This window comes from Ranitomeya variabilis, chromosome 4 (assembly GCF_051348905.1).
Source record: "Ranitomeya variabilis isolate aRanVar5 chromosome 4, aRanVar5.hap1, whole genome shotgun sequence".
Taxonomy (NCBI): Eukaryota; Metazoa; Chordata; class Amphibia; order Anura; family Dendrobatidae; genus Ranitomeya; species Ranitomeya variabilis.
The window spans coordinates 113,580,700-113,606,751 of NC_135235.1; the positions used below are offsets into that span (position 1 = coordinate 113,580,700).

The 26,052-nt window shown below is 43.9% G+C and overlaps 1 protein-coding gene across 1 annotated transcript in view; it reads right to left on the reverse strand.

Annotated features, from left to right (window-relative positions):
* Positions 1 to 26,052, reverse strand: part of PPA1 (inorganic pyrophosphatase 1) — an 88,643-nt gene that overhangs the window by 54,299 nt on the left and 8,292 nt on the right. The window contains exon 2 of the mRNA XM_077259140.1: positions 14,051 to 14,115. Coding sequence (XP_077115255.1) covers positions 14,051 to 14,115 — 65 coding nt within the window. The remainder of the gene's footprint in view (positions 1 to 14,050; positions 14,116 to 26,052) is intronic.

A 26,052-nucleotide genomic window follows, 5' to 3' on the forward strand; every position in this document is an offset into this window, starting at 1 on the left:
AAAAATAAGAACTGTATGAAGTCAAGAAATCCCTTAATTTGTAGAACTCAGAGCTTCGAAGCGGCCACAGATGGGTTTATTCTAACTAGTTTAGAACGCATTGCATTGCTGGCTACCCAGGGCGATTCGCAGGTGAACACATTTATGAAATCCCATCACTGTCTGGCAGAAATTGCAGCAAGACCTTGAAAATGGGATTTAAATCTAAAGGTTGTGGGAAGAGAAAAAAAAGCATGAAGTCAATTATATTTAACTTCTCGAATTCTGTCTAGGATTATGCAAAAGGCGGCTGCAGGATATAGTTATTCTTATCAGAAATGACACTGCTACTTAAAAGGTTCAGCATAAAAAAAATAAAATAAAAAAAAGTGTATATTCAACTATCGGTTATCCAGTGACTGAAAGGACCACTGCAGCCAATCAGTGGATGTCATAATACTAGCAGCACAACTCAGCAATGGCATTTGAATACTGCTTGTCAACCTTAAAAAGGGCTATTCCCATCCCTATGATCCTATCACAATATGTTGTATGTGTAATAGCAAATACCTCCAATTAGAAATGTAGTATAGTTTTTCTGATTCACTGTCACTTTCCTCATGTAAAGGCATTGCAGGACCTTACGTATCCATGGTTACGACCATTAGCAACTAGCTGTCACTATGTCAGTATTCGCAACCATGGATACCAAAGGTCCTGCATTGCCTGCACATAGCAAATCAGAAATAAAACTATACTACATTTCTAATTGGAGGTATTTGCTAATATTAATATACCTACTACCGATTAGGGCAGGGTCCTGGAGATGTGAGTGCATCGGATGCGATATGCTAATGACCCTCGGATCCTGCTCTGCTGCGGGCGGGAACAGAGTGTCATGCTACTGTGGTCCAATCCTCTTGCACAGAGAATCGGAGCACAGCTGCAGAGGAGGCGGAGAAATTATTTCTTCATCTCCTCCACTGCCGGCATCTGCAAGACACCGGCGAGACAGGTATGCCAACTGCCCCGGTAGCTGAAGACACCCTAGTGGGACTCCTAGCAACCCCGCCGAATTTACCACTTGGCCAGTCACTGTAACCTGGGATAACATGACAGACTTAAGACATGATTTATCTGATTGCAGACAACAGAAATTAAAACTACCCCCTGAGGAAGGTCATCTCGTACTGAAACGTGCGTTGGGGAATTGGTCCCGGCTCCATTGCTCTACATCATGACGGGTAATGTAATTTGACTTAGACCTTTCACATCTTTGTTTCTCTGTGCCACCAACATTTACTGGTTTACTAGAAATATGAAGGCAGTATAAGCGCTGCGATCTATCCAGGGGTAGCATTAAGCACCTACAGGAATATCCTGCTCTTCAAGCACCTAGCAACACCTGCTTTTTTGATTACTATTTATATGGTGACACATTCAAACCTCTATATACCCATGATGCACAGCTCTGTAGCCGGCACCTGATATCTTGGGATCTTTTGTATCACTGACCCAGTGTTTATTTCTAGTCCATTTGACTGTTTTACATGTGCTCCTTTTTATATTTGTCTGTTTTGTGTACTATTTGGTATAAATAAAAATATATTTGTATTTTCTATAATTAGCTATGACTCCGTTCTCTTTTTCTATATATTAGAAATTAAAACTAGCCACAGAGGAAACAGAGCTAAATGGGAGCAAATGGAACAACGTAACCTGCTAGCTAAAGCTCAATCCTGTACGGCTAAACTTACCAATAAAGGACCTATAAGACTAGGAACTGTTATTACCTTTGATTTGGGCAAAGGATGGGGATTTCTCAGAGAGCAAGGAGGACGTAAGGAACTATTTGTCAACCGTAGAGACGTTGAATCACATCTATTAAGGGGACATCCTGACCGTGATCTGTACCACTGTGACAAAGTGACCTATACCCGGCACCTTGGCGAAAGGGGATATTTCGCCCTACATGTAAAAAGGTGCCTAGGACAGCATGACTATAACCGTGTAGCCACTGAGCGTGGACAGCAAACCCAGGCTACACAAACATCTGATGGACTGTTTGCAGCAGAGTCACCAGTTGTGACACACACCAAAGGACTTCCCCAGTCAGGAAGCTGTGCACACCAGGACCTGCCCTGCAAGAATAATTAAAGAGACATTCACATGCGTGAAAGTAATGTAAATAATGTTTAATTTGTGTTTCCTTTACAGTTAGAAAGACAATAGGGTAATGGACAATGATTACCTGAGAACTGTTCCTATAAATAGTTGGCACCTGTTAAGGTGCACCCTGGTTCTACCCACTTTGCCGACGTGGGTAGGGCCTTGTTTCTTTACAGCAGAACTGTATGGCGTAGCGGAGACCAGGACTGGTCAACGCCTTATTGTTATTCAAATATTTGCACTTTTTCCTGTGTACACTTATGTTAATGTTATGCAACGTTCAAGAACCGCACCTCCCATAAAGGGATGTTTAAGTTTTCACCTGTTGAAATGCATATCCAAAAATTTTCTTAACCTTCAATGGCTGTTTCTTTTCCCAGTCTGGGAGTACTGATCTTAACGGGGAGGGGGGGGGGGGGGGGGGGGTAGAGTACAGCACCCCAGGTGACTGGTTGCTGCAGCGATGTTGCTTTCCTTTTGGGGAGGGTAATGTCATGCTCAGAGGAAATGGAGTTCTCTTCACCAGGAAAAAAACCCACAGACGACATTCAAAATCCAGGCGAGGAGGGGGAGCTCAGGACCCGGATTCTGGGGAGCTTCCCTAAGCTATATGTATCCTGACCTGGAGAAGGAGCTAGTTAGTCTCCAGGAGGGAGAGTTAGAAGGAAGTCTGGAACGGAGTGCAGACAGAGAGGCCTGGCAGCCACGAGGGAGCTGCAGCCTCTGGAAGAAAGAACCTGAAGGGTTGTTGTATGTGGTGGAGCTGCAGAGGAAAGGAGTAGGAGGAGAGAGGAAAAGGCTCACAGGGGAACGGCGGAAGGACACCCTCAGAGCCAGAGAACAGTAGCTGGGTACCGGGAGCCCGAGGCCTTAGTGGAACTGTACAACACTTGGAAGAACCGGAGGGCTCAGAACTGTATGTAATTGGCCCACACCACACCTGAGAAGCAGCAGCACCTGAGGAGCCCGGGGCAAGATACAGTCCCTGTAAAAAGGCTAAAGCTGCCCGTCATGCAGGTAGCTGTCTCAGGACGGGGGGAAGAGGACTTTGCAGAAAGCTTCAGGCAGCAGGGACTTCACTTTAGCAAGCACTAGTTGGAAAGGCTCACGGACCTCAACTGGGAAGGAGATTCTCCCATTGCCTCTGAGCTGGCCGGACCACCATCAACCATGCCTGGTACCCTGGACTGTGGCCTGCCAACTACAGTAAACCAGGTAAAGACTTACAACTTGTGTCCTTTACTCATTTTACCAGCCTACACCATCATCGCCATACACTTCAAGACCTATGTGGACCCCGCATCACCTGTGGGAAGCGTTACCATCATTGCTGCGATAACATCCCCCAGAGGACCCCTTTAATGCAGCGTCGGTCCCACTATTAACCGAACACCACAGGTGGCATCATGACAGACTTTACGACAATTCCCCTTAAAAGACAGTTCCCCTTTTATTGGACGCCCAGGGCCACGGACCGGGTCGCAGCCACTGTGACATCCCCTTTTAGGCTACTTTCACACTAGCATCGGGAACAACCCGTCGCTGTGTGTCGGGCCGACGTTCCCGACGCTAGCGTGGTCTCTGCCGCACAACGGGGGCAGCGGATGCATTTTTCCCACGCATCCGCTGCCCCATTGTGAGGTGCGGGGAAGTGCGGGGAGGTGGGGGCGGAGTTCCGGCCGCGCATGCGCGATCGGAAAAAGCGGACCGTCGGGAGCAAAAAACGTTACATGTAACGTTTTTTTCTCCCGACGGTCCGCTACCACACGCCCAAGCGTCGCAAAACGGACGCAACGTTTGGCAATGCGTCGCAAATGCGTCGCTAATGTTAGTCTATGACGAAAAAACGTATCCAGCAAGAACTTTTGCTGGATGCGTATTTTCGGCAAAACGACGCATTTGCGACGTATTGCAGTTAACGCTAGTGTGAAAGTAGCCTAAGACCGGACCCGGTACAGAGTACCCCCACTGCCCTGGTTGGGGCACTCCACATCGAGCACCTGTGCTTAGTTGAACAGCTAGTCCGTGCTGACAAGGTCCCCTTAAGGGAACCAATCTTTGGGGGAAAAAAAAACAAAAACAAAAAAAAAAAAAAACAACCACAACCTGCAGATACAGGGCTAATCTGCAAGCTAAATAGAGTTCTGACGCTGTGCGGCGCCAGCACCGAGAGCCATGCTGCCGGGAGGAAGTTAACTTTATTCCGCTCACCGGTGTTCAACATTCAGTCACAGCAGTGGAGTCGGTGTTTTATCAGTCACCGCTCTATTGTGAGCAATGACGAACCATGCCCCCTGCACAAAGTGGCAGCCAGCCTTGATGCTGAGGTGCAGGGGGCACAGATACAGTCAGTGCTCACAATACCCCTTCCTCTCCACCACCTTTTCTGGGACCATCCCCCTCTAAAAAGACAAAAGATCCAGAGAGGATTCCGATTCAGAGTCTGAGCACTCTTATAATTCATCTTCGGGGAAATGGGAGGATTCTACAGCCCCCAAGTCGGAGGCTAGGCAATATCTATTCTCCTCCGTATATAGAGGAGTTGGTGAGCGAGATGCTTAGCACTATGAGTTAGAGGTGGAGTCGGTCCTCCAGTCTATTCAGGATCAAATGTATGGGGGATTAAATACAGGCACACAGATTGGCTTTCCGGTGCATAAAAACATCCTGGATATGATCTCCCAGGAATGGGAGCTTCCAGAAAAAAAATCCCTGAGCACCCCCTCAGAGTTCAAGCTTAGATTTCCTTTGGAGGGTAACTCACCTATATGGGATGTCCCTAAGGTGGATGTACAGGTGGCGAGAGTGGCTAGAAAGACGGCACTCCCCTTTGAGGATTCTTCACAACATAAGGATCCAATGGATAGAAAGATAGAGAGTCTGCTGAAAAAGTCCTGGGAAACCTACACCTCTGCCCTAAAGTCCAACATAGCTTCTACTTAGGTTGCCAGATCCCTCTTCAGATGGCTGGAGGAGTTGGAAAAAAAAAAAAAAAAAAATCACATCTCAGGGTACCTCAAGAGGGGAGTTATTGGACTCTCAAACCTATTCTTCAACGTGTGACTGCCTTCCTGGCCGATGCTTCTATGGAATCGATTCGCATCGCTGCCAGGTCCCTGGTTCAGTCCAACTCCACCAGAAGAGCCCTCTGGCTAAAGATGTGGAGTGGGCATGTCACTTCTAAAATCAAATTATGCTCCATCCCCTTTAAAAGACAAATAGGTCTTCGGGCCAGCTCTCGATGAAATTCTAGAAAAGGCCACAGATAGGAAGAAGGCTCTTCCTGAGCAAACACCCCCCCCCCCCAGGAAGCGCTTTTTCCCAGACAAAGGGAAAACTGGGAGATGGAGTTATGCTAAGGGAAGGGGCAAGAACATTCTTGTTAACCAAGAATAACAGGATAAACAATGACTCAGACCCAGTGGGGGGGAGACAAACTTTTTCCCATCATTGGCAGGTGATCTCCAATTGCCTTTGGGTCCTCAATGTCATAAAGGAGGAGAGCCTCCTTCTAGAGTTCGAGTCCTCCCCTCCTCGGGGTCTGAGAGTCACCTCCCTACCATCCAACGGTGCCCAGACATTACTCTTATTAGGGATTCAGGATCTTCTAAGATCAAAAGCAATCTCCACTGTACCAGCAGTGAGGAAGAGACCACTATTCCCGACTCTTCTTGGTAAAAAAAACAAAAACACAAAAACAACCTTCAGGAGAGGCACACTTCATAAATGTTAAGAATCTCAATCAGCATGTTTCCGATTGCAGATTCAAGATGGAATTGGTAAAATAAGCTATTCCCCTGATAGTTGCCATGAACAAATGAGGACCTTACGACCTGAAGGATTCTTACTTTCATGTGTCATTCCATCCTTGACACAGTAAGTATTTGAGGTTCGCAGTGCAGCAGAACCAGCAAGTGAGGCACGATCAGTTCAATGTGCTCCCATTCGGCATCTCCTCGGGGCCAAGGGTCTTCTCTTGGATAATGGCAGAAGCAGTGTCATAACCGAGGACAGGGCATCTGCATTGTGCGCTACCTGGACGATCTGCTAGTCATAGGCCCCTCCACTCAGATTCTCAGGGGTCAGGTGGCAAAATCTCTGGACATTTTGCAGTCTCTGCGGTGGCTCCCAAACCTAAAGAAATCTCAGCTCCAGCCCTCCAAAACGAGACAATTTCTGGGTGTCCTTCTAGACTGGGAAAGAGATGTCCTCTCTACCAGAGGATCATCATCTGGCGGTGATGGCAAAGGTCTCAGTTCAGAAAACAAAAATTCCCTACCCTTCGGGCAGCCATGTCTGTCCTAGGCTCTATGACTCCATGTATCCAATCCATGTCCTGGGCTCAGGCCCACTCCAGAATTCTTCAAACCCATGTTCTCGAGAACTGGAACGGGAATCCCAGCTCATTGAACAAAAGGGTGCAAACTCCAGGGCGTGTAAGGGCCTCCCTGGCCTGGTGGTTGAACCCGAAAACCTTCACAGAGGGGTAAGCTGGTCTCAATCTCCTCTGGTTATGATAACATCCGGTGCCAGCAAGAGAGGATGGGGGGCATAGTATCCCAGACTCCATTCCAGGGGCGCTGCAGTCAGAAGATAAGTGCCAGGTCCTCCAACATCAGGGAGCTGAAGGCGGTGGAGGAAGCTCTGACAGCGAAAAGTCTGATCTCTGGCCGCCACGTCAGAGTATATTTGGACAACATGACTACAATAGCCCACCTCAAACATCAGGGGAGCACGAGGTTCGACAGTCTAAAGGCCATTTCAAGTCGAATATTTTATTGGGCCAAAAAGCATCTTCTCTCCCTATCAGCCGTCCATCTATATTGGGTCTTCCAATCGTCAGGCGGATTTCCTGAGCCGCCAGTACATACAGGTGGGGGAATGGAGCCTGAACAAGGGAATTTGTATGATGCTGGTAGACCGGTGGGGCCTACCAGAAATCGATTTGCTCGCTTCAAGCAAAAATGCTCAGGTCAAAGCCTATTTCTCCCTAAACCCCAGGGACAAGTCCAAGGGGGTGGATGCCTTTGCTCAGAAGTGGAACTTCAGGTTGGCATACGCATTTCCTCCAATTCCAATAACAGCAAAAACTCTTCAGAAGATCCAGAAGGATCAAGTGCTAACCATCTTGGTAGCTCCGGTGTGGCCAAGAAGGAGCTGGTTCAATCTCATCATCGAGCTCCAGATAGACAGACCAGTTCATCTACCGTTAGACTCTGACCTTCTGTTGCAGAGCCCTCTCTGTCATCCGAATCCTCAAAGACTTAATCTGGCTGCCTGGTTATTGGAGCCCAGGTGTTGCATGCTAGAGGGCTTTCGCACACAGTAATTACTACTTTGCAGAGATCCAGGAAACCAGTCACCAATGCCATTTATAATAAAGTGTGGAAGAAGTTCTCATCCTGGTGTCTCCCTAGTCTACCTGATCCCTTCCACCCAAATATTTCAGAAATATTGGACTTTCTACAGAAAAGGCTAGAGTTAGGCCTTAAACCCAGTACTCTGAAGGTTCAGGTCTCTGCATTTGATAAAGACTTACCCAACCACCGTTGGATTAAGAGATTCATGATATCGGCCCTTAGACTGCATCCCAGGAAAGTCTGTCATCCTCTTCTTGGGATCTAAATTTGGTCCACAGGGGTCTCACACTTCCACCGTTTGAGCCTCTGTCTTCCTGTACTCCAACTTCTCTCATACAAAGCAGCCTTTCTTGTTGCCATCACAGCAAGACGTGTAGGAGAGTTACAAGCTTTATCCATAGGAGAATCTTACATAATAATTAGAGTCAACTCTAATTCTCTGTCTTGATCTGTCCTCCCTAAAGCAGTGTCTGATTTCCACCGGTCACAGGACATCATCCTCCCCTCCTTTTGTCCAAAACCAAGCAAATCCAAAAGAGGAGGAGTTCCATACTCTCGATGTTCAGCGTACAATCTTATATTACTTAGAACAAACCAGACCCTGGAGAGGTGACCAAAATTTATTTATACATCTGTCGAGTTGAAATAGAGGGAGGAAAGTTGTGAAAAGTACCATCGCGAATTGGATCAAGAGGGCTATATCTGAATCATATCTGGCCCAGAACATGACTCCCCCAGCTGGAATAAAGGCTCATTCTATGAGGGCTACCTCAGTCTCCTGGGCTGAGAGAGCAGGTGCATCCACCGAGCAGATCCGCAAGGCAGCAACATGGTCTTCACTCCATACCTTTACCAGACACAATAGGTTGGACTTATTGTCCAATAGGGATCTAGTCTTTGGCCAGAAAGTACTCCAGGCCGTTGTCCCCCCCCTATTGCAGAATTGGTTGGTATTCCTCCTATGCTGCCGTGGAAGGTGACTAGAGAAAATAGAATTCGATCTACCAGTAATTCGGTTTCTGGGGAACCTTCCATGACAGCACTAATTCCCTCTCTGTGCTTCTTGGACAATTTCTAAGAATTTAGAGGTAACCGGTGCCAAAGTGTTAGTTATAAGTCAATGGCGAGTAGGAGGCGGGAGGGGCTTTTAACCTCTTGTGCTTCCTGTCCCCCATTAGGGCGTGGAGACAACCTATGCAGTCGTGGAAGGTTCCCAGAAACCGAATTACCGGTAGGTCTTATTCTATTTTTTTTTAAAGAAATATATAAAAAACAGTGTCGCACTTTAATCGTGCAACACCCCTTTAAAAAAAAACAAACAAAAAACAAAAACAAACAAACAATCCCTAGGTCACATTTCAAGAATTCGATAGCGTCAGAACCTGCAAAATGTTAACAGCCTTGCAGAGGTGCTGGAGAATGGTCACTCCAAAGGTTATCCATCACACCTTTTAAATGAAGCGGTAACTAGCACAATCGTTTAGAATAATTCTTCTTTTGAAAATAGATTGCATACCTTTTATGAGAGATTCTCATCCAGTGACTATAAAGATAGACCAAATAAGGACACACTGGCATATCCTGATATTGCAGATTTTACAACTTCACCTTTAAAATTTTCAAAAAAAAATGCCCTAATATTACGAATAAAGTGGTACGTGCAGATCTTTGAAGTCTTGGCAATTGTAAGGCTGCAGTAGCATCGTACGCAGTAAAGAAGCAGTGACCCACAAATTCAAACACAAAAGTCTCTTTTAATGTGTTTCTTCACAGCATTAAAGTCCAATTCACATAAATGCATATAACTTCAGTGGATATTAACAGTGACCAGTTTACACCGGTTCAAAGCAATACATATCACATGGCTTTAGATTTGCGGTCCCTAAACAGGCCAGACTTCCCTTGTCCAGTTTCCCTGGGCGACCGCACGCCATCTCACAGTCTCTATACGTCTCCATACACACAGCCTCATATGTTGCAGACACTACACACGCCAGCCCTCTGACTAGTTCTCGTGGGTGTCCTGCATCGCTGTATCACAGTCTCTTTACACACTCTTTACTCACACAGTCGTACACAGTTCAGGATATCCTCCGGACAGCAGCCGGGCACCATATACACCTGTTTGCAATCGTTGCACATGCTAGTCCTCTTTCGGGCACAGGACATCCACCTCCGTGCACCGGACTGTCCACATCCGACTCCTTTGGGCACAGGACATCAACCTCCGGGCACATGTCTGTCCACATCCGAGACCAGTACCATGGACGACTTGCATCTCTGTGTACGCTGCAGGTGCCAGGCTATTCAGCTGCCCTGGGTGCTGGCTCTGCTGGCCTGTGCCTCCATGCACTCTGCAGACCAGCACACACCAAACTGACACGGACGTGCACCTCGCACACCTGACACGACCCCTGACAGCATGTTACACCCATACCCCTTACTGCAGGGTTTTTAAACACACACAAACCTGTGTCCTTCAGCCACATGGAAAACCTGGACCGGAAATCCATGACTCATGCACACCTATGGACTTCATCCGTCTGCATGCACATTCTGGGGAGAACAAACAGCGCCCCCTAGCTGTATCAGAGGCCACAGCCTTACACAATGTTTTTGTCTACTAGAACGATGGGACTTATCCATGTTTGAGCTGTGCACAATACAACAGCGTAATTAAGGGGGAATATTTTACTCATCCACGTACTGGAAGACAATTTAAAATTAATGGATTTTTTACATGTACATCTACTAATGTAATTTAGTCAATTACATGCCCATGTGGATTGATATATATCTGAGAAAATACCATACTCATCAAGTCTGTATGTGAATTAATAAACAAATCAACTATAAGATGTCAGGAAATTTCATTACCTCTCCCATTTCATTTTAAAGAAAAATGACACTCCATTGCACAACTTAAATATCAGATATCAGAACAGGTTTCTCTTCCCAGGAGGGGCGGCAATATTAAAAAGCTCCTTCATAGAGAGGCATATTGGATCTATACCCTTAATACTCTGTCCCCTAATGGTCTCAATAAAGACCGAGATTAACTGCATTATATAATGAATATTACTCACTCCCCTTTATTCTAGACGTCCCAGGTGCGCTGACTTATTGGACATATTTTCGCTTTATGGAATTCTATAACATGTGAGTGGATATTTATTCCTTGCTAGGATAAAAATGATTGATTAATATAGTGATGATATTTACAGAAATGTATTCAGCCAATTTTTGTACAATTAAATATCCATATAACATTATAGTCATTATTGAAGTATTTATGAGAAATTGAATGAATAAGAGTTAAATAATGAATGAAATAACTTTTTCCCCATTGATGAGGACATTGATCCACTTTGCATACATAGAGTTCCATTGAAAAGAATGTATTAGTTAATCTTGGATGTTGATTTTGATTATTCTAAAGGTTATATTTTTGATTGTTTATTTTTCTTGGATATATGACTTTATAAGTTCATGGTTCATATTATATTTGAGTCTTTTTTTCTCTATGTAAATGAGATTGATGTAATGTTCTTGGATTTTTCCATGTTTCTGCTGCATACGTTAATCCACAATTAACAAAAGCCTGGGATGGGATGAAATGTCTGCTGTGGCTTTCCATTAAAAGTAGTAATTAGCCACATGTGCGTGCCGGGACCTTTTCTGCTCTGTGTTGACGCCATAACTTGTCATGAGCCATTAACCTGCAGACTAAGCCCATATCAGCAGACCCACCGGCCAGGCGGTAAAGGCGCTCCTAGCTCTGAGCACAGAATGACTGTTCAAACTAAGTACCGCCACTCAGTGCACGAATGTGGTGCCAGTCATTTAAATACACCTTCCCACCTGCTTATTTCCCCCCTTTTATCTCCACCCCACTGTTCTTAAGGGCCAAAGAAGGATGGTGAAAGGGAAAACAAGCAGGTGGGAAGATGTATTTAAATAATTGGCTGCGCCATGATGCACCGAGCGGCGGGACTTGGATTCAACAGTCATTTTGTGCAGAGTCCCCTTTAACCATACAAATACTTTTCAAATCAGCAAAACCCAGCGCAATCTAGAATTTATATCGCTGGAAAAAAATCTGCCATCTAACAATGAGGAATGGCAATTAGTGGCACACCAACAGGGACAAGATTGAGCTAAACTGGTTTTGTGCTCAAGGTCATGAGTTTCCTCTTGGCAGTAATACAATTCTGATTGGAATCTACCGAGATCAATGTGACATATTGAGTGATTAGAAATGCTTTAATTAAACCATGAATTAGGAGAATCTCTAGTTTTTAACAGCTGCACATTGCTGATTTTACATTCTAAAAAGGCAAGGATAAGATAACAAAGTGTAGAACATGGATACCATTTGTGAGGGCCTCATGTTCTGTTCTTATAACAAGCTACCACTAACATTATCTGACCTTAACACTAATCCACCATGACCCATCATATGCTGGAGTATTCAGAACAGTAGATTACTTCACCCAATAATCTGGATTACAGCATTGCACATGGTCCATAGACAAAACACACGGCCATAGAATTTATGGAACAGTCACGTCTGCAAACAGAATGACCAGCTCCATGTGTCGAGCTCTGTAGCAGGTGGGTTCAGGAACTGCCTTCTTCTAACTTTCCTCCATAACAGATGACATTCTAGTGATGGTGTCACGGGGTATGCCACCACTCACATTATTATGCCATGTGAGCGCTGCAGTCCATCAGTGACCGTCCATGGTCTGCAGCCTTCACAGCTCCGTCGGACAGCGTTCTGCTGATTGCCAGCCCTCACATGACATTAATGTGACGTGCAGCCTGACCGCACCAACATCACTTTCAATTTCCAATGTCTTTTGTAATTCAGGACCACAAGATGTGCAGAAAGCCGATATTTCAGTCTTTGAAAAATATATTAAAAAATAGAGGAATTTCATAAGGCTTCAGGAAATAAACACAGTGCAGGTTTTCTCTTACACAGACATGACAGTACACCCAGTCTCATCCCCATCTCATGACTTTACAAGTTGACAAATCAAAGTCCAGGTTTGCTATCGTGGAAAAAGCAACCTGTCACCTGATGCCTTATTTGATTTATGGTCAGTGATAGATAGCAATCTTTCTTCATTCCCTGCGCAGAAGCAAGTGGCTGCGATTAAACGGAACAGCTGACTTAAACCGACTTTATGGGTTTCCAAGGCATTTAAAATGTGATTTATTTTTTCGTAATATCTTACTTTGATTGTAAGATATGTTTGCTTTGCTCATGGGCCTAAAGATCGTGCTTAATTCCTGTCAAATGCAGCGTTGTGCAGCTCTGGAGGCCCAAGTTCTCTACAACACCGCCTTGGCCAAACGTCAGAACAGAAAATGTTGTTATTTGTGGGCTTGTTGGACCTATACCTTAAAAGCATTTTATATTTTACTTTTAAAAAAGGTGGCTCATGTGATTTTTGTTACCCCAAACATGTTGAGGGGGATCTCCTGTTCTTTATCTCACATTTATGACACATCGAGTTGATATTAAATCAAGATGGAAGAATTCACTGAGGGCTGCATTAGTGTTTTTTTCTCCTCAGCTTTTTTTACATTTTTTTTTTGTTCTGGACTTTAAAAAGTCTGATAGAGAAACTATGTAAAAATTCTATATTTTCTATGCAAAATACACTTTGGCAATTCACCTCATCTTAATGAAGCAGGCCATAAATTTCAATCTTTCTAGACCAGCTCTATAATAATTTATACTCAACATCCAGCCGCGCCAGTGCCACCCCTATGACTGGAAGACAAACGCTGCAGGTGGTGATAAAGATTTCCTCCCAGCAGAGGGGCTCTCATTGTACATGGCACCAGAACGCTAATGACCCCATATCTACAGGTTAACAGTGTCATTTTACATGACAGGTTCCCTTAAAAAGAGGGTGTTTGGGATTACTAACATACAAAAAGGGAGAACGCAAGAACCCTGCACAACAGCTGTGGTAACATTAGAGGAACCTATGACCCGAATTCCTTACAGTGAACAGAGAACTGAAAAAGAAAAGGGAAAAAAAAAAAAAAAAAAAAGCAAGATTATATGAAACACCTGCATGATGTAATTTTCTACCATTTATTGGCTTTTATAGAGACTGATACATATTAATTTATGACTTTTCTGAGCCAACACACACAAAAAAAAAAAAAAAATTAAACACATGACAATTGTAATACTATTTGCAATTCCCATAATTACAAAATCTGGATATTAAGATAGATACTTAAATATATGCAAATAATTGCTAAACAAACAATTTATAGAATAATTATTGAGTAATACACAAAGCTACAAAGTAAACACATTCTCATTTAATGAGGCGTGTTAAGCAAAAGAAATGAAAATCTTGTAAGACTTCTGTTTATCTGGTGCTTAAGGATTTAGACCAGGAAGATCAAAAGAAAACACTCATCCAATTAAGAAGTTATTGTGAGCCATCCCGACACTCCTAACAACCGCATACACACAATCCATATGGCCGTCTGTGGGGTCATAGACTTACATTTTTCTCATCTGCATACAGAGGGATATCATGGAATGGAGAGATGTAATGTCCCTTGCAGTCTTCTATAAAACAACAAAAATACTGGGTATTAGCGAATGTGTTATAATAAATTACCTGTAAAATAAAAGGATACAAAAATAGTTACACCGTGAACTAAAATAAAAAAAAATAAAAAAAAAAGACTGAAGACAAACCCAAAGCTAACAATAATCGAGCAGTAAACAATGTTATGTTATCTTTAGCCCTCCACTATGTTTGCATTGAAATCCTTTACCATTTTTTTGGACTTCTTCCATCAACTTGACAAATAACAAAAAAACAAAAAAACAAAAAAAAAAAAAAAAAAACACAACACACACCTGTACATGCTCATAGCTCATCTCTCTTGTCATGCAAGCGTGGTTGTTAATGGGCATTTATCACATTATACATTGACTTTGTTTCTTTCCTCTTTTAGATTCCACAGTAGACACTAACAGGCATACAATTTTTCCCCTGCCTCCTTCTGATCCCACCCTTTTCTCCCTCCAAATTTTCCTTCCCCCCCCTTCATATCCCCTCTATTTATTAGTTTACTCTCCTTTTAACCTATACACCATCTTCTGACTAACCAATACCAACATATTCACCCCCCTGACGAAGGCTGATGCAGAAACGCGCGTTGGGGTGGACGCATCCATGGGGACAACGCCTCACTTCTCCACTTTCTACCTTTTTGCTACACACCATAAGGTCTCTATTTGATGCGGAGTGATACTATATGCACTGGCACTTTATATAGTCCTACTTTTACCATACTTTCTCTGTATGTAACCTGCTACTATATTTGGGTCCAAAATCATTTAAAACTATATTAATCATCCGTTTTTTGGTCTCTTCGCAGCGCAGCACATAGGCACTTTTACAGTTTCTCTCTGCAGATATTGTAAATAATTTTCCTCTAATACTACTCCATTCCCTATTCTCAGTTTGTTTTGCATCCCTTTTCTTCCCTGGTTATTTGTGTTCACCTGCACCTTATTTTAATATATTTTCTGGGCTTAATACATTTTTTTTCCCCCTCACACAATTTGGGTTTTAAATTCGGTTCATGATCCAATACCAACACATGTATGCTTTTATAATGTTGCTATCTCTGCCAACGGCGCTGCCTGCTTCCTGTAAGCTGTGTTCTGCCGCGGTGCAGCATTGCAGGTGCACACTACACAGTACCAAAGCGCAAATCTACTAGGTCTGCATTCACTTGGATTTTATTTACCTAATTTCTGCCTGATTTACCATTATAATAAAAATTCAAAGACTGTACTTTTTGAGTACCGAAGTTTACTATTTTTCTTAACACACACACACACACACACACACACACACACACACACACACACGTGTTAGTCAATAGGGCTCTTAAGATGTGCTTTTTTCAATGAGAAAAAGGGGTAAGAAGGAAAAAAAAAAAATCCCATACACATCAATAGTATGGTAGTCAATGCCAGATACATTGTATTTCTGTAACATAGGGAATTGTATTTTTTTTTTGGTAAATTTTAACTGATATATTACAACATATGCCCTACAGATGAAGATTGCCATTTTTTTCTGGATTGAACCTGGATGATCTTTTATGTATACATGTGTGCAAATTTAGACTGGGAGGGGGGGGGGGGGGGTGACATTAATTACATAATTCATTACATATTTTCTAGCACCTTAAGCTACTTATGAAGACTACTAAAGAAAACATAGCAACTGCAAGTAGATGTAACATGGCCTACTTATAGTCTTTATTAGAATAACCTTTATTTTTATATAGCGCTAACATTCCGCAGCGCTTTACAGTTTTCACGCATTATCATCTAAATTCCCTATCAGTATGGTCTTTGGAATGTGGGAGGAAACTGGAGAACCCAGAGGAAACCCACACAAACACAGGGAGAACATACAAACTGGAGAGGAGAGAATGGTTTATACAATATGTCTGTGCTGTCAATATTTACCATTTTCAAAAGGAGTTTGCTACATTTGTGTATACATGTGACTAAGGCTACTTTCACACTAGCGTTGTGCACGGCGTCGCAATGCGTTGTTTTGAAGAAAAAACGCATCCTGCAAAAGTGCTTACAGGATGCGTTTTTTTCTCCATTGACTTGCATTAGCAACGCAGTGTGACGCATTGCCACACTTCGCAACCGTCAGGCGATGGTTGCGTCGGACCATCGCCACCAAAAAACGTTGCATGTAACGTTTTTTGGTGCGTCGTGACCAGCATTTCCAACCACGCATGCGCTGCCGGAACTCCGTCACCTCCTCCCCGCACCTCACAGTGGGGCAGCGGATGCGTGGAAAACAGCATCCGCTGCCCCCGTTGTGCGGCGCTTCCACATTATGTGTCAGTGCGCTGCAATGTCGCATTGCATGACGCTAAAGTGAAAGTAGCCTAAGAAAAAAAAAAATTTATATATTAATATCTACACAGTATATTAGCCAAAATGTTTATTAAAAAGTTTCAAACTAATACATACCCCACTCCCCCAAATTCAGTTGTTTATGCCAAACACAGTACAATAAGCTACTTATACTGTTACAACCCAGTTTCTTTTCCTCTGACTGATCACTTTGTTTTCTTTTTTCTGCCCCTGTTTCCAACAGTCAACTTTTTTTTTCTCTTTTTTTTTTTTTTTTAATCTTGAAGTGGTGAAAAAAAAATATAACTAAAATGTTGTTTCGCCATTTTCAGAGACCTGTAAAGTTTTGATTTTTAAGTTGATGAAGCCGTGGGAGAACTTTGCTTGGCAGGCTGACTTTATTGATCCCATTTTGGGGTTGATAGCGACATTGTCAGAATGCAACGTGGATGTCAGCGGCAGATTGCGGATGTTTTAAGGTGATGTTCACATCACGTTGTATCTTACTTTGTTTGTACGTCAGGGCTTCGGTTCAAGCCGCCATAAGAAGTGTCCTCTGTCGTGCACCATCTTTGTGGCTGGAGGTGAACACAAAAGGCGTACACAGCCGAAAACTGTGTGTGACAGCAAACATGGAGATGGAGTCAGAGTGTGCTGGTCAGCGCATATATCAGAATCTCACTTCGCAGTGGTTTGGGGACAGGGCACACACCAGTACATTCAGTGTGCTTATTTAGTGAGAATTTGTTTGGCCTTTACCAAGGGGACTGTGCTGACAGGATCCTCCAGGGCATGTTTTTAGGTTGCTCTGCAGTACTACCATATGAGCAGCGCCCACTTAGTATTAGCGCTTAAAGAGAACCTATGCCCAGAAAGGAGGGGCATGCATCTTATTGACAGCAGGTCTACAAGAAAATAAGACCATGCACAAGACCTCATCTTTCTTCTACCGCATCTCTCCGCCTGCACTTGGCTGCTGAACGGTTTAAGGGCTCAGGGTTTTATTTTCCCTGATGTGTTGCTACTTTTAAAGACGTACTTGGAAGCACTTCACTCTTTAACAAGAAATATTCCTTATCTCCACCTCTGCCTTTCATAGCTGAAATGTTAGCACCACCTTCTAGTTCCCAGCCACCTGAGAAAAGCATTTGAGCAATGCTGTACTAAGCAGTCTGCAACTGGCACAGAATCAATGGGAGTTTTGGAAACAGTGTTCAGTGCCAAGAAACTAGAATCAGTTCTTCTCATCTCAGCCATCAAAGCTGGGCTGTGGAGTTTGTAAGCCAAACCTCCGAATCAATTTTCCTGACTCAGGACTCCCCAGCACTGGTCACTACTGAGCATGTGCATAGAGTGCAGCTCAGATTCATCTCCACTAAAAGCAGAGATCCTTAGATCAGGAACAGAATCAGTGCTGGGGAGTCAGAGTTAGAGTCGGTCTAAAATGGACCAAATAAGACTTCAAAATATAAAAAATTGGCTACAGTAGTACAATGCAGGATGTGCTGTAAATGTTTTCATAATTTGGGAAAGTGATGAAATGTCCTATAAATGTCTGTTCTGTTCCTGATCTAAGGATCTCGGCTTTTAGTTGAGATGAATCTGTGCTGCACTTCATGCACATGCTCAGTAGTGACCAGTGCTGTGGGAGTCGGACTCCGTGGTTTGGCTTACCGATTCCACGGCCTTGAACAGAACAGACGTTTTTAGGACATTTCATAACTTTCCAAAATATGTTCAGCAAATTTTGCATTGAACTACTGTACCCCATTTATTATATATTTTAGGAGTCGGAGTCTGTGCATTTTATACCGAATCGAACTCCACCAAAATGGATACATACTCCACAGCGATGAAACTAACCCTGTAAAAAAGGGGGCATTTTACTGTTTCGAAGCTATAGGACACTAAGAGGAGCACTAATGACATAAGTAGACTATAAAGGCCCCGTCTCACATAGCGAGATCGCTAGCGAGATCGCTGCTGAGTCACAAGTTTTGTGACGCAACAGCGACCTCCATAGCGATCTCGCTATGTGTGACACGTACCAGCGACCAGGCCCCTGCTGCGAGATCGCTGGTCGTGTCGGAATGGCCTGGACCTTTTTTTTGGTCGTTGAGGCCCCGCTGACATCGCTGAATCGGTGTGTGTGACACCGATCCAGCGATGTCTTCACTGGTAACCAGGGTAAACATCGGGTTACTAAGCGCAGGGCCGCACTTAGTAACCCGATGTTTACCGTGGTTACCAGCGTAAATGTAAAAAAAAAAAAAACAGTACATAGTCACCATCTGATGTCCATCAGGTCCCTTGCCGTCCGCTTCCTGCTCTCACTGACTGCCGGCCGTACAGTGAGAAGTGAGAGCACAGCAGTGACGTCACCGCTGCGCTCTGCTCTCAGTGTACGGCGGCTCAGTCAGAGCAGGAAGCAGACGGCAAGGGACCTGACGGACATCAGAAGGCGAGTATGTAGTGTTTGTTTTTTTTGGTAACCAGGGTAAACATCGGGTTACTAAGCGCGGCCCTGCGCTTAGTAACCCGATGTTTACCCTGGTTACCCGGGTGCTGCAGGGGGACTTCGGCATCGTTGAAGACAGTTTCAACGATGCCGAAGTCGTTCCCCTGATCGTTGGTCGCTGGAGAGAGCTGTCTGTGTGACAGCTCCCCAGCGACCACACAACGACTTACCAACGATCACGGCCAGGTCATATCGCTGGTCGTGATCGTTGGTAAATCGCTTAGTGAGACGGGGCCTTTACTGTGCAAAACACAGATCTGTTAATGCTGTACACTGTGCCCCAGACAGTAACCTTGTCTATTACACAGCTGGCATTATTGCCTTCAGCAATGCCAGCTGTCTGGCGCTTTTTAGGTTAATGCCATTCTTTTTGGAGTGCAGTATCACAGACGGTGCTTTAATAGTGGCATATGGAGCAGCACATTACGGGTAGCAGCAGGGTGGAGGGGAGCGCTTGCGTAGGTTGCCAGAAACATGGCAAGTCAACTACATTGCAAACTGTGCAGACCACCTACAATTAAAAAAAAAAAAGTGGTGCTTGTCACTTATGAGTTACCGCACTGTAATAATCCATTGGTCTTTAGGAATGGCATATACCACTGGATGCTGATAATATTAGTCTTGCTCTTTCTATATTCAGTAGATACATTTCACATGCAGTGCCCACTATAACCGGCATAATTATGGTACATCCAGCAGCTGTAATCATCATTTGGGTAGGGGCACAGCAAGTCTCAAACTCTACCTCTGGGGCAATCACCGATAAATATACTGCTTGAAGTTAAAAAGCAGCTTTTCAAGTGATAAAGAAAATACTGAAGCCATTAGTACTTGCTGCAGAGGCAATAGTGTAGCTACCAGGGGGCATTTGCCCTGGGCCCTGCACTCTGAGGGGCCCACCCGAGCTACGCTACTACTTCTGGGTCAAGTACTGATGGCTTCCATACACTCGAAGTCTCCCTGCACTGCCACAGGGCCCAGTGCCAGCCCCAGCCAGTCATCGCAAATTCAATTGCATTGGCTAGATGCCGATACAGTTGAACGCAACAACGAGAGAGTGAGCGCTCTCTTGCTTGTCTGTCTTTGATGCACTTTATCCACTTTTTCTACTTCTATTTATACAATAAAAATACTTATAACCTACCTACTCTGTATCCTCCTAGATTCAAGTTTCTATTGGAGTTGGTTGTTCCCTTTTGGGACCTGTTGCACTGTTTTGTGCATCTTCTTCACATCTAGAATGCAACTGGCAAATTTGTTTGACACAATCAGACAGGGTAGACTGTCAATCTCCGAGTAGGACCACCTACTGGACTCATACCTGCAGATCAGACAGTATTCAACATGACCGGTTACATTTTTAATAGCCTTTAGCTGAATCTCGAGCCATGGTAACTTGATGAATGATCTGTAAGAAGATCAATCTTGTGCCAGCCTAGATAAGACCCAGGTGGACCTCTCAGTCCTTATCTTGATTGTATCAAGCCATCAGGCTGCTGGTCTTACTCGTCGCCTTGGTCCTTCTATTCTTCCAACTACGATGTCCTTCTCCAGTTATTGGACACATCATATGAAGAGATCAAAGCAAGCAAGTCAGAGCTTGGTGATCCTTGCTTTGAGTGACATGTTTGGTTTGATTTGTTTGCTCTGCTCGCCATCCATAGTATTCATAACATCCTTCTACAGCACCACATTTCGAAGGCGATTAATCTTCTGTCTTGTTTCTTTAACGTCCAGGTTTTGCCACCATGTTACTACAGAAAAGACCAGACTATATATGAGCAATGTCTTCATCACCAGAGAAATGTTCCTCTACTTGAAGACCTTGCCTTCATTGTTGAATTGCCCATAGCTATTCTATTTATTTCTGGCATCATCACTGCATCTTGAGTCATCATTGATCTGAGCAACTTGAAGTCCTTCACAACTTCCAGTTAGTCACAGTCCATCTCCATGTGTCTCAGTCATACCTGGCAGTAGGTTCCATTTAAAAGGGAAATCTGTCTGCCCCCCGCGCCCGAAACATATATGACCATATAGGTAATATAAATGTTACACTAGTCCTATTGAATGCCTCATATTAATGGTCTTGTTGTGGAGAAATGTTATATTCTGTCTTTATGTTAAGGATTTCTTCCAGGCTTTGGAGCATGTGGTGCCTGGAAGAAATCCCTGCGGTCTTCATTATAATACTATCCCCCCACTCATGCACCTCAGTTACGGCCCCGGAATCCTGCACCCCCCTCCACAATATGTACCTTTTCGTCCCCTCTACGGGCACCGCTTTCGAGGATCTTCTATGAAGGAGACTTCCGCTCCAGTGACCTCCAGTGTGCGTGCTGATAAAGGTGCTCGCCCCACTTCCTCCCTGTACAGTCATCCCTATGGACACATGGTTCCTAGCGATGATCATGCCTGGAGGAAGTGGGGAGAGCACCTTATTGGCGCACACGCCGGAGGTCACAGTGACTCACCTGTACAGAAGATCCCTGAATGCAGAGCCCATAGAAGGAAAGAAAAAAAATAAATGGATTTTTGAGGGAGTGCAGGGCGCAGGATTTCGGGGCCAGAGCTGACATGCATGGCAGGGGAGTAGTATTAAAATGAAGACAGGTGGCAGGGATTTCTTACAGCACCGCACGCCCAGGAGCCTGGAAAAAAATCATTAGCATAAAGACAGAATATAACGTTTCTCAACAATAAAACTGTTCATAGGAGGCATACAGGTAGGACTAGTATAATATTTTTATTACCTGTATGCCCATATTAATAGATCAAATAAGTCCTGAAGGGGGACAGATTCCCTTTAAAGAGTAGTTAAGCTTCTTCTCTCCCAAACACAATGTAAATAGACAGTTTATGCTTCATTGGAAGCTTCTTTCATCTGTTCCTTATACACTATAATGCAACAGAATACAAGAATTCCCCTGTCCAAGTACCAAAAAGGGAGCAGATTGGACAAGACCAAGAGAGTCCCTTATACTTTTCTTTTTTGCTGCATGGTTCATTCAATGCAAACAGACACACATAGAAAAGGAGAGAAGGATGCATAAATAAGCTAATAAAAGTATATTTCTCATATTCACACCAATGCTAATAAGTAAAATAAAATAAGTCTTTGGAGTTAAACTTTGCAGTGAAGGAGGCTTCTCTATGGGCCTGAGGATTATACATCTGTGAAAGGTCAAGACGCAAGTCTATTTATAGAAGTAAATCTTACAAAGAGATTAAGAATCAGGAAGCCCCCTGTTCTATAAGGCTTCTTTAGTGATCCTATACTACCACCGGAGAGCAGATCAAACGATTAGGGTTAACAACATTCATTGCTTCTTTGATATCGTCAGATTACAGGGAACGAGACAGACAAGAACTTTAACGAGCATTAAGCTTCGTTTTCCTGTGTGCTTCATAGTATGTATGACGGGATCTTTGTCATCTTAGCACTGAAAATGCGCTACCGAAATTATTTGGAGATACAAATGGGCGAGTTCAATTGCAGCCACATGTAATCGTTTCATGCCTGGCCTAGACATTATCTAGCAGGATTTATTACTTACTGCGGGGCTCTCACTGCCCAAAATACAGATTTCCAGCAGCTCCGGGGTCCTGAATTAAATGCAAGGTGAAAGAAACGCAAGCCGAAACCTGGCAGCTCGTCAAAGTCAGTCACCAGAGTAAGGGCCTCCCTAAATTCATGCTATCACCTTGGCTTAAAAAGACGTGTACAGGTAAATAAAACAAGGGCTGGATCAGACAGATTTTCAGGAGTTTTGCCAGGGAATAAATATACTGAAATGTTTAATATATAAAAACTTACAAGAAATGGACTGGAGTGGCTCCCAGTAAATTAAGCCACGTAGGATAATACAGCGGTAATAGGAAGGTATTAAATATATTATTTACAGTTATTTTTTTCCCTGGATACCTCAATAACCCCTTCCCGACCTCCGCCGTACTATTACGGCGGAGGTCGGGTCCCCTGCTTTAATGTGGGCTCCGGCGCTGAGCCCACCTCAATGCTGGGACATGTCAGCTGTTTTGAACAGCTGACATGTGCCCGCAATAGCGGCGGGTGAAATCGCGATTCACCCGCCGCTATTAACCAGTTAAATGCCGCTGTCAAACGCCGACAGCGGCATTTAACCGGCGCTTCCAGCCGCACGTCACATTATTGGGGGTCTGCGATGCATCAGGATGGTAACCATAGAGGTCCTTGAGACCTCTATGGTTACTGATGCCGGCCTGCTGTGAGCACCGACCACAGGTTCACCTGCTATGTAGCTGAGCCAATCGAGTTGTGCCAGCTTCTAGCCTCCCATGGAGGCTATTGAAGCATGGCAAAAGTTTTAAAAAAAATGTTTAAAAAAAAAAAAAAAAAAGATTAACCTGATCGATAAACGGCGTAGCGACACAAAAATTCAAAACACCAGAATTACGTTTTTTTGGTCGCCGCGACATTGCATTAAAATGTAATAACGGGCGATCAAAAGAAAGTATCTGCACAAAAGTGGTATCGTTAAAAATGTCAGCTCGGCACGCAAAAAATAAGCCCTCACCTGACCCCAGATCATGAAAAATGAAGACGCTAAGGGTAACGGAAAATTGTGCAATTTTTTTTTTTTAACCACTTAGATAAAACGTAACCTAGACATGTTTAGTGTCTATGAACTTGTAATAATCTGGAGAATCATAATGACAGGTCAGTTTTAGCATTTAATGAACCTAGGAAAAAAGCCAAACAAAAAACAAGTGTGGGATTGCACTTTTTTTGCAATTTCACCGCACTTGAAATTTTTTTTCCCGTCTTCTAGTACACGACATGCTAAAACCAATGATGTCATTGAAAGTGCAACTTGTCCCGCAAAAAACAAGCCCTCACATGGCCATATTGATGGAAAAATAATAAAGTTATGGCTCTGGGAAGGAGGGGAATGAAAAACGAGAATGCAAAAACGGAAAGGGACAAGGTCGTGAAGGGGTTAAATTGCCTCCATCCTAAATATGCAATATACGGGCACATGTACTTGCTGTATACAGTGATAAAGTAAGGCTGTGACATACAAGAGAGCCATGATGGCGGCTAGAAGCGTCAGCATATCTATGGAAAGAAAACTTATGGAGCTAAATATGTATAGAGACATGGAATGGGAACCCCCCTGGGTAAGTCCAGTGACGTTCTAAGCACCGTGGTGAGCAGGAACCAGCCAACACCAATATGAAGGTTCACAGAAAATGAACGCTCCAGAGATTTGCACCAGATACCAGGCAGAATAGTGTAATCTAAATAAACATTCCACAGTGAATCAAAAGTGATGTCCTCATAAGGAACAGGTTACCAAACCTTGAGAAATATTGTAGGGTTTTTTGTTTGTTTTTTTTTTTTTTGGGGGGGGGGGGGTTAAACAAGAGTTGCAATGTGCCCTACTGCTTAGAGCCTTTAGCGATCAGCTGTCATCCTTGGCAGAAGGTGCAGAACCTGGCAAGGTCATCGGTGTGAGTAAATAGGATGTCTGAGTCAATTAAGGCTATGCAGGAGAGAGGCTGTATGGAGCAGCTCCCTGGGACCCATCTACTGATCCAGAAAACCCATTTTCTAAGTTGTAATAAATAGCAATTGAGGTCTATAAGCGTTCTCCTCCAAAACAACCCCGATTATGGTGTGCCAGCTCTATACTGCCAGGGATTGAGACAATTGTCACTTATCATACACATTATGTGTGACAACTGTAAGACCGTGCCCACGAGTGTGATAGAAAAAAATACATAGACATTTGTGCGAGACAAGTACTGAAGTACAGCCAAAGAACCAAAAAAAAAAAAAACCCACACAGACATGAGAACAGTGCAATGGATTATAATAGGCATGTATCCTAACTGTGGAAACCAGGAATAGAAAGACAACGAAAATCTGGAGCAAATTCAGAGAAAAGCTACAAGGATGGTGAGAGGACTGCAAAGTATGTCCTATAAGGAACGGTTGCAGGATCTGGGAATGTTTAGCTTGCAAAAAAGAAGACAGGAGTCTTAAAGGGAACCTGTCACCCCCAAAATGGCTAATGAGGTAAGCTCACCAGCATCAGGGGCTTATCTACAGCATTCTGTAATGCTGTAGATAAGCCCCCGATGTTACCTGAAAGAGGAGAAAAAGACATTAGATTATACTCACCCAGTGGCGGCCCGGTCAAATGGGTGTCTCCGGTCCGCTCCGGCGCCTCCCATCTTCATTCCATGACGTCCTCTTCGGGTCTTTACGCTGCGGCTCAGGCGATAAGCCGGATTACTCACCGGTAATGCTCTTTTAATGAGTCCACGACAGCACCCCACATGAGAAACTTTCAGAGAGTCATTATTCGGGTGGGATTACTGTACTAAGAACAGCTCTACCAAAGGTCAAATCAGAAGATGAAGATAGATCAAGTCTATAATGGTTGTAAAAGGTAGAAGGTGTAGACCAAGTTGCGGCCTTACATATTAAATGGATTGGGACATCCGCTTGTTCCGCCCAGGAGGAAGCCATGGCTCGTGTTGAGTGCGCTTTAATACCCACTGGAGGAATCTCGCCTTTTGATGTATAGGCCAAGCAGATAGCATCTCTGATCCATCGAGATATGGTAGCTCTCGTGACCCCATGTCCTTTCTTGTGGCCCTGAAAGGAGATAAACAGAGCCCTACTCTCCCTCCATGTCTGACACCTTTCTATATAAGTCAGGATGGCTCTTCTGACATCTAAGGTGTGGAACTTATGTTGTTCAGGGGTTACAGGAGAATCAAAAAAGGAAGGGAGAAATATTTCCTGTGACCTGTGGTAGGTGGATGCTACTTTAGGGAGGTATGAGGGGTCTGGTTTTAGGACTATTCGATCATGGAATATCAGTAAGAATGGTGGGTCTACTGATAGGGCCTGGATGTCGCTAACACGTCTGGCTGAGGTCAGGGCTACCAAGAGGGCTACTTTATATGTGAGGACATTTAGAGGTATAGAATCTAGAGGCTCAAATGGGGAGCTGGTTAAGGCTTCTAGCACTAGATTTAAATCCCACGGAGGTAGACGGGGAATATGTACCGGGTTACTTCGTTCACAA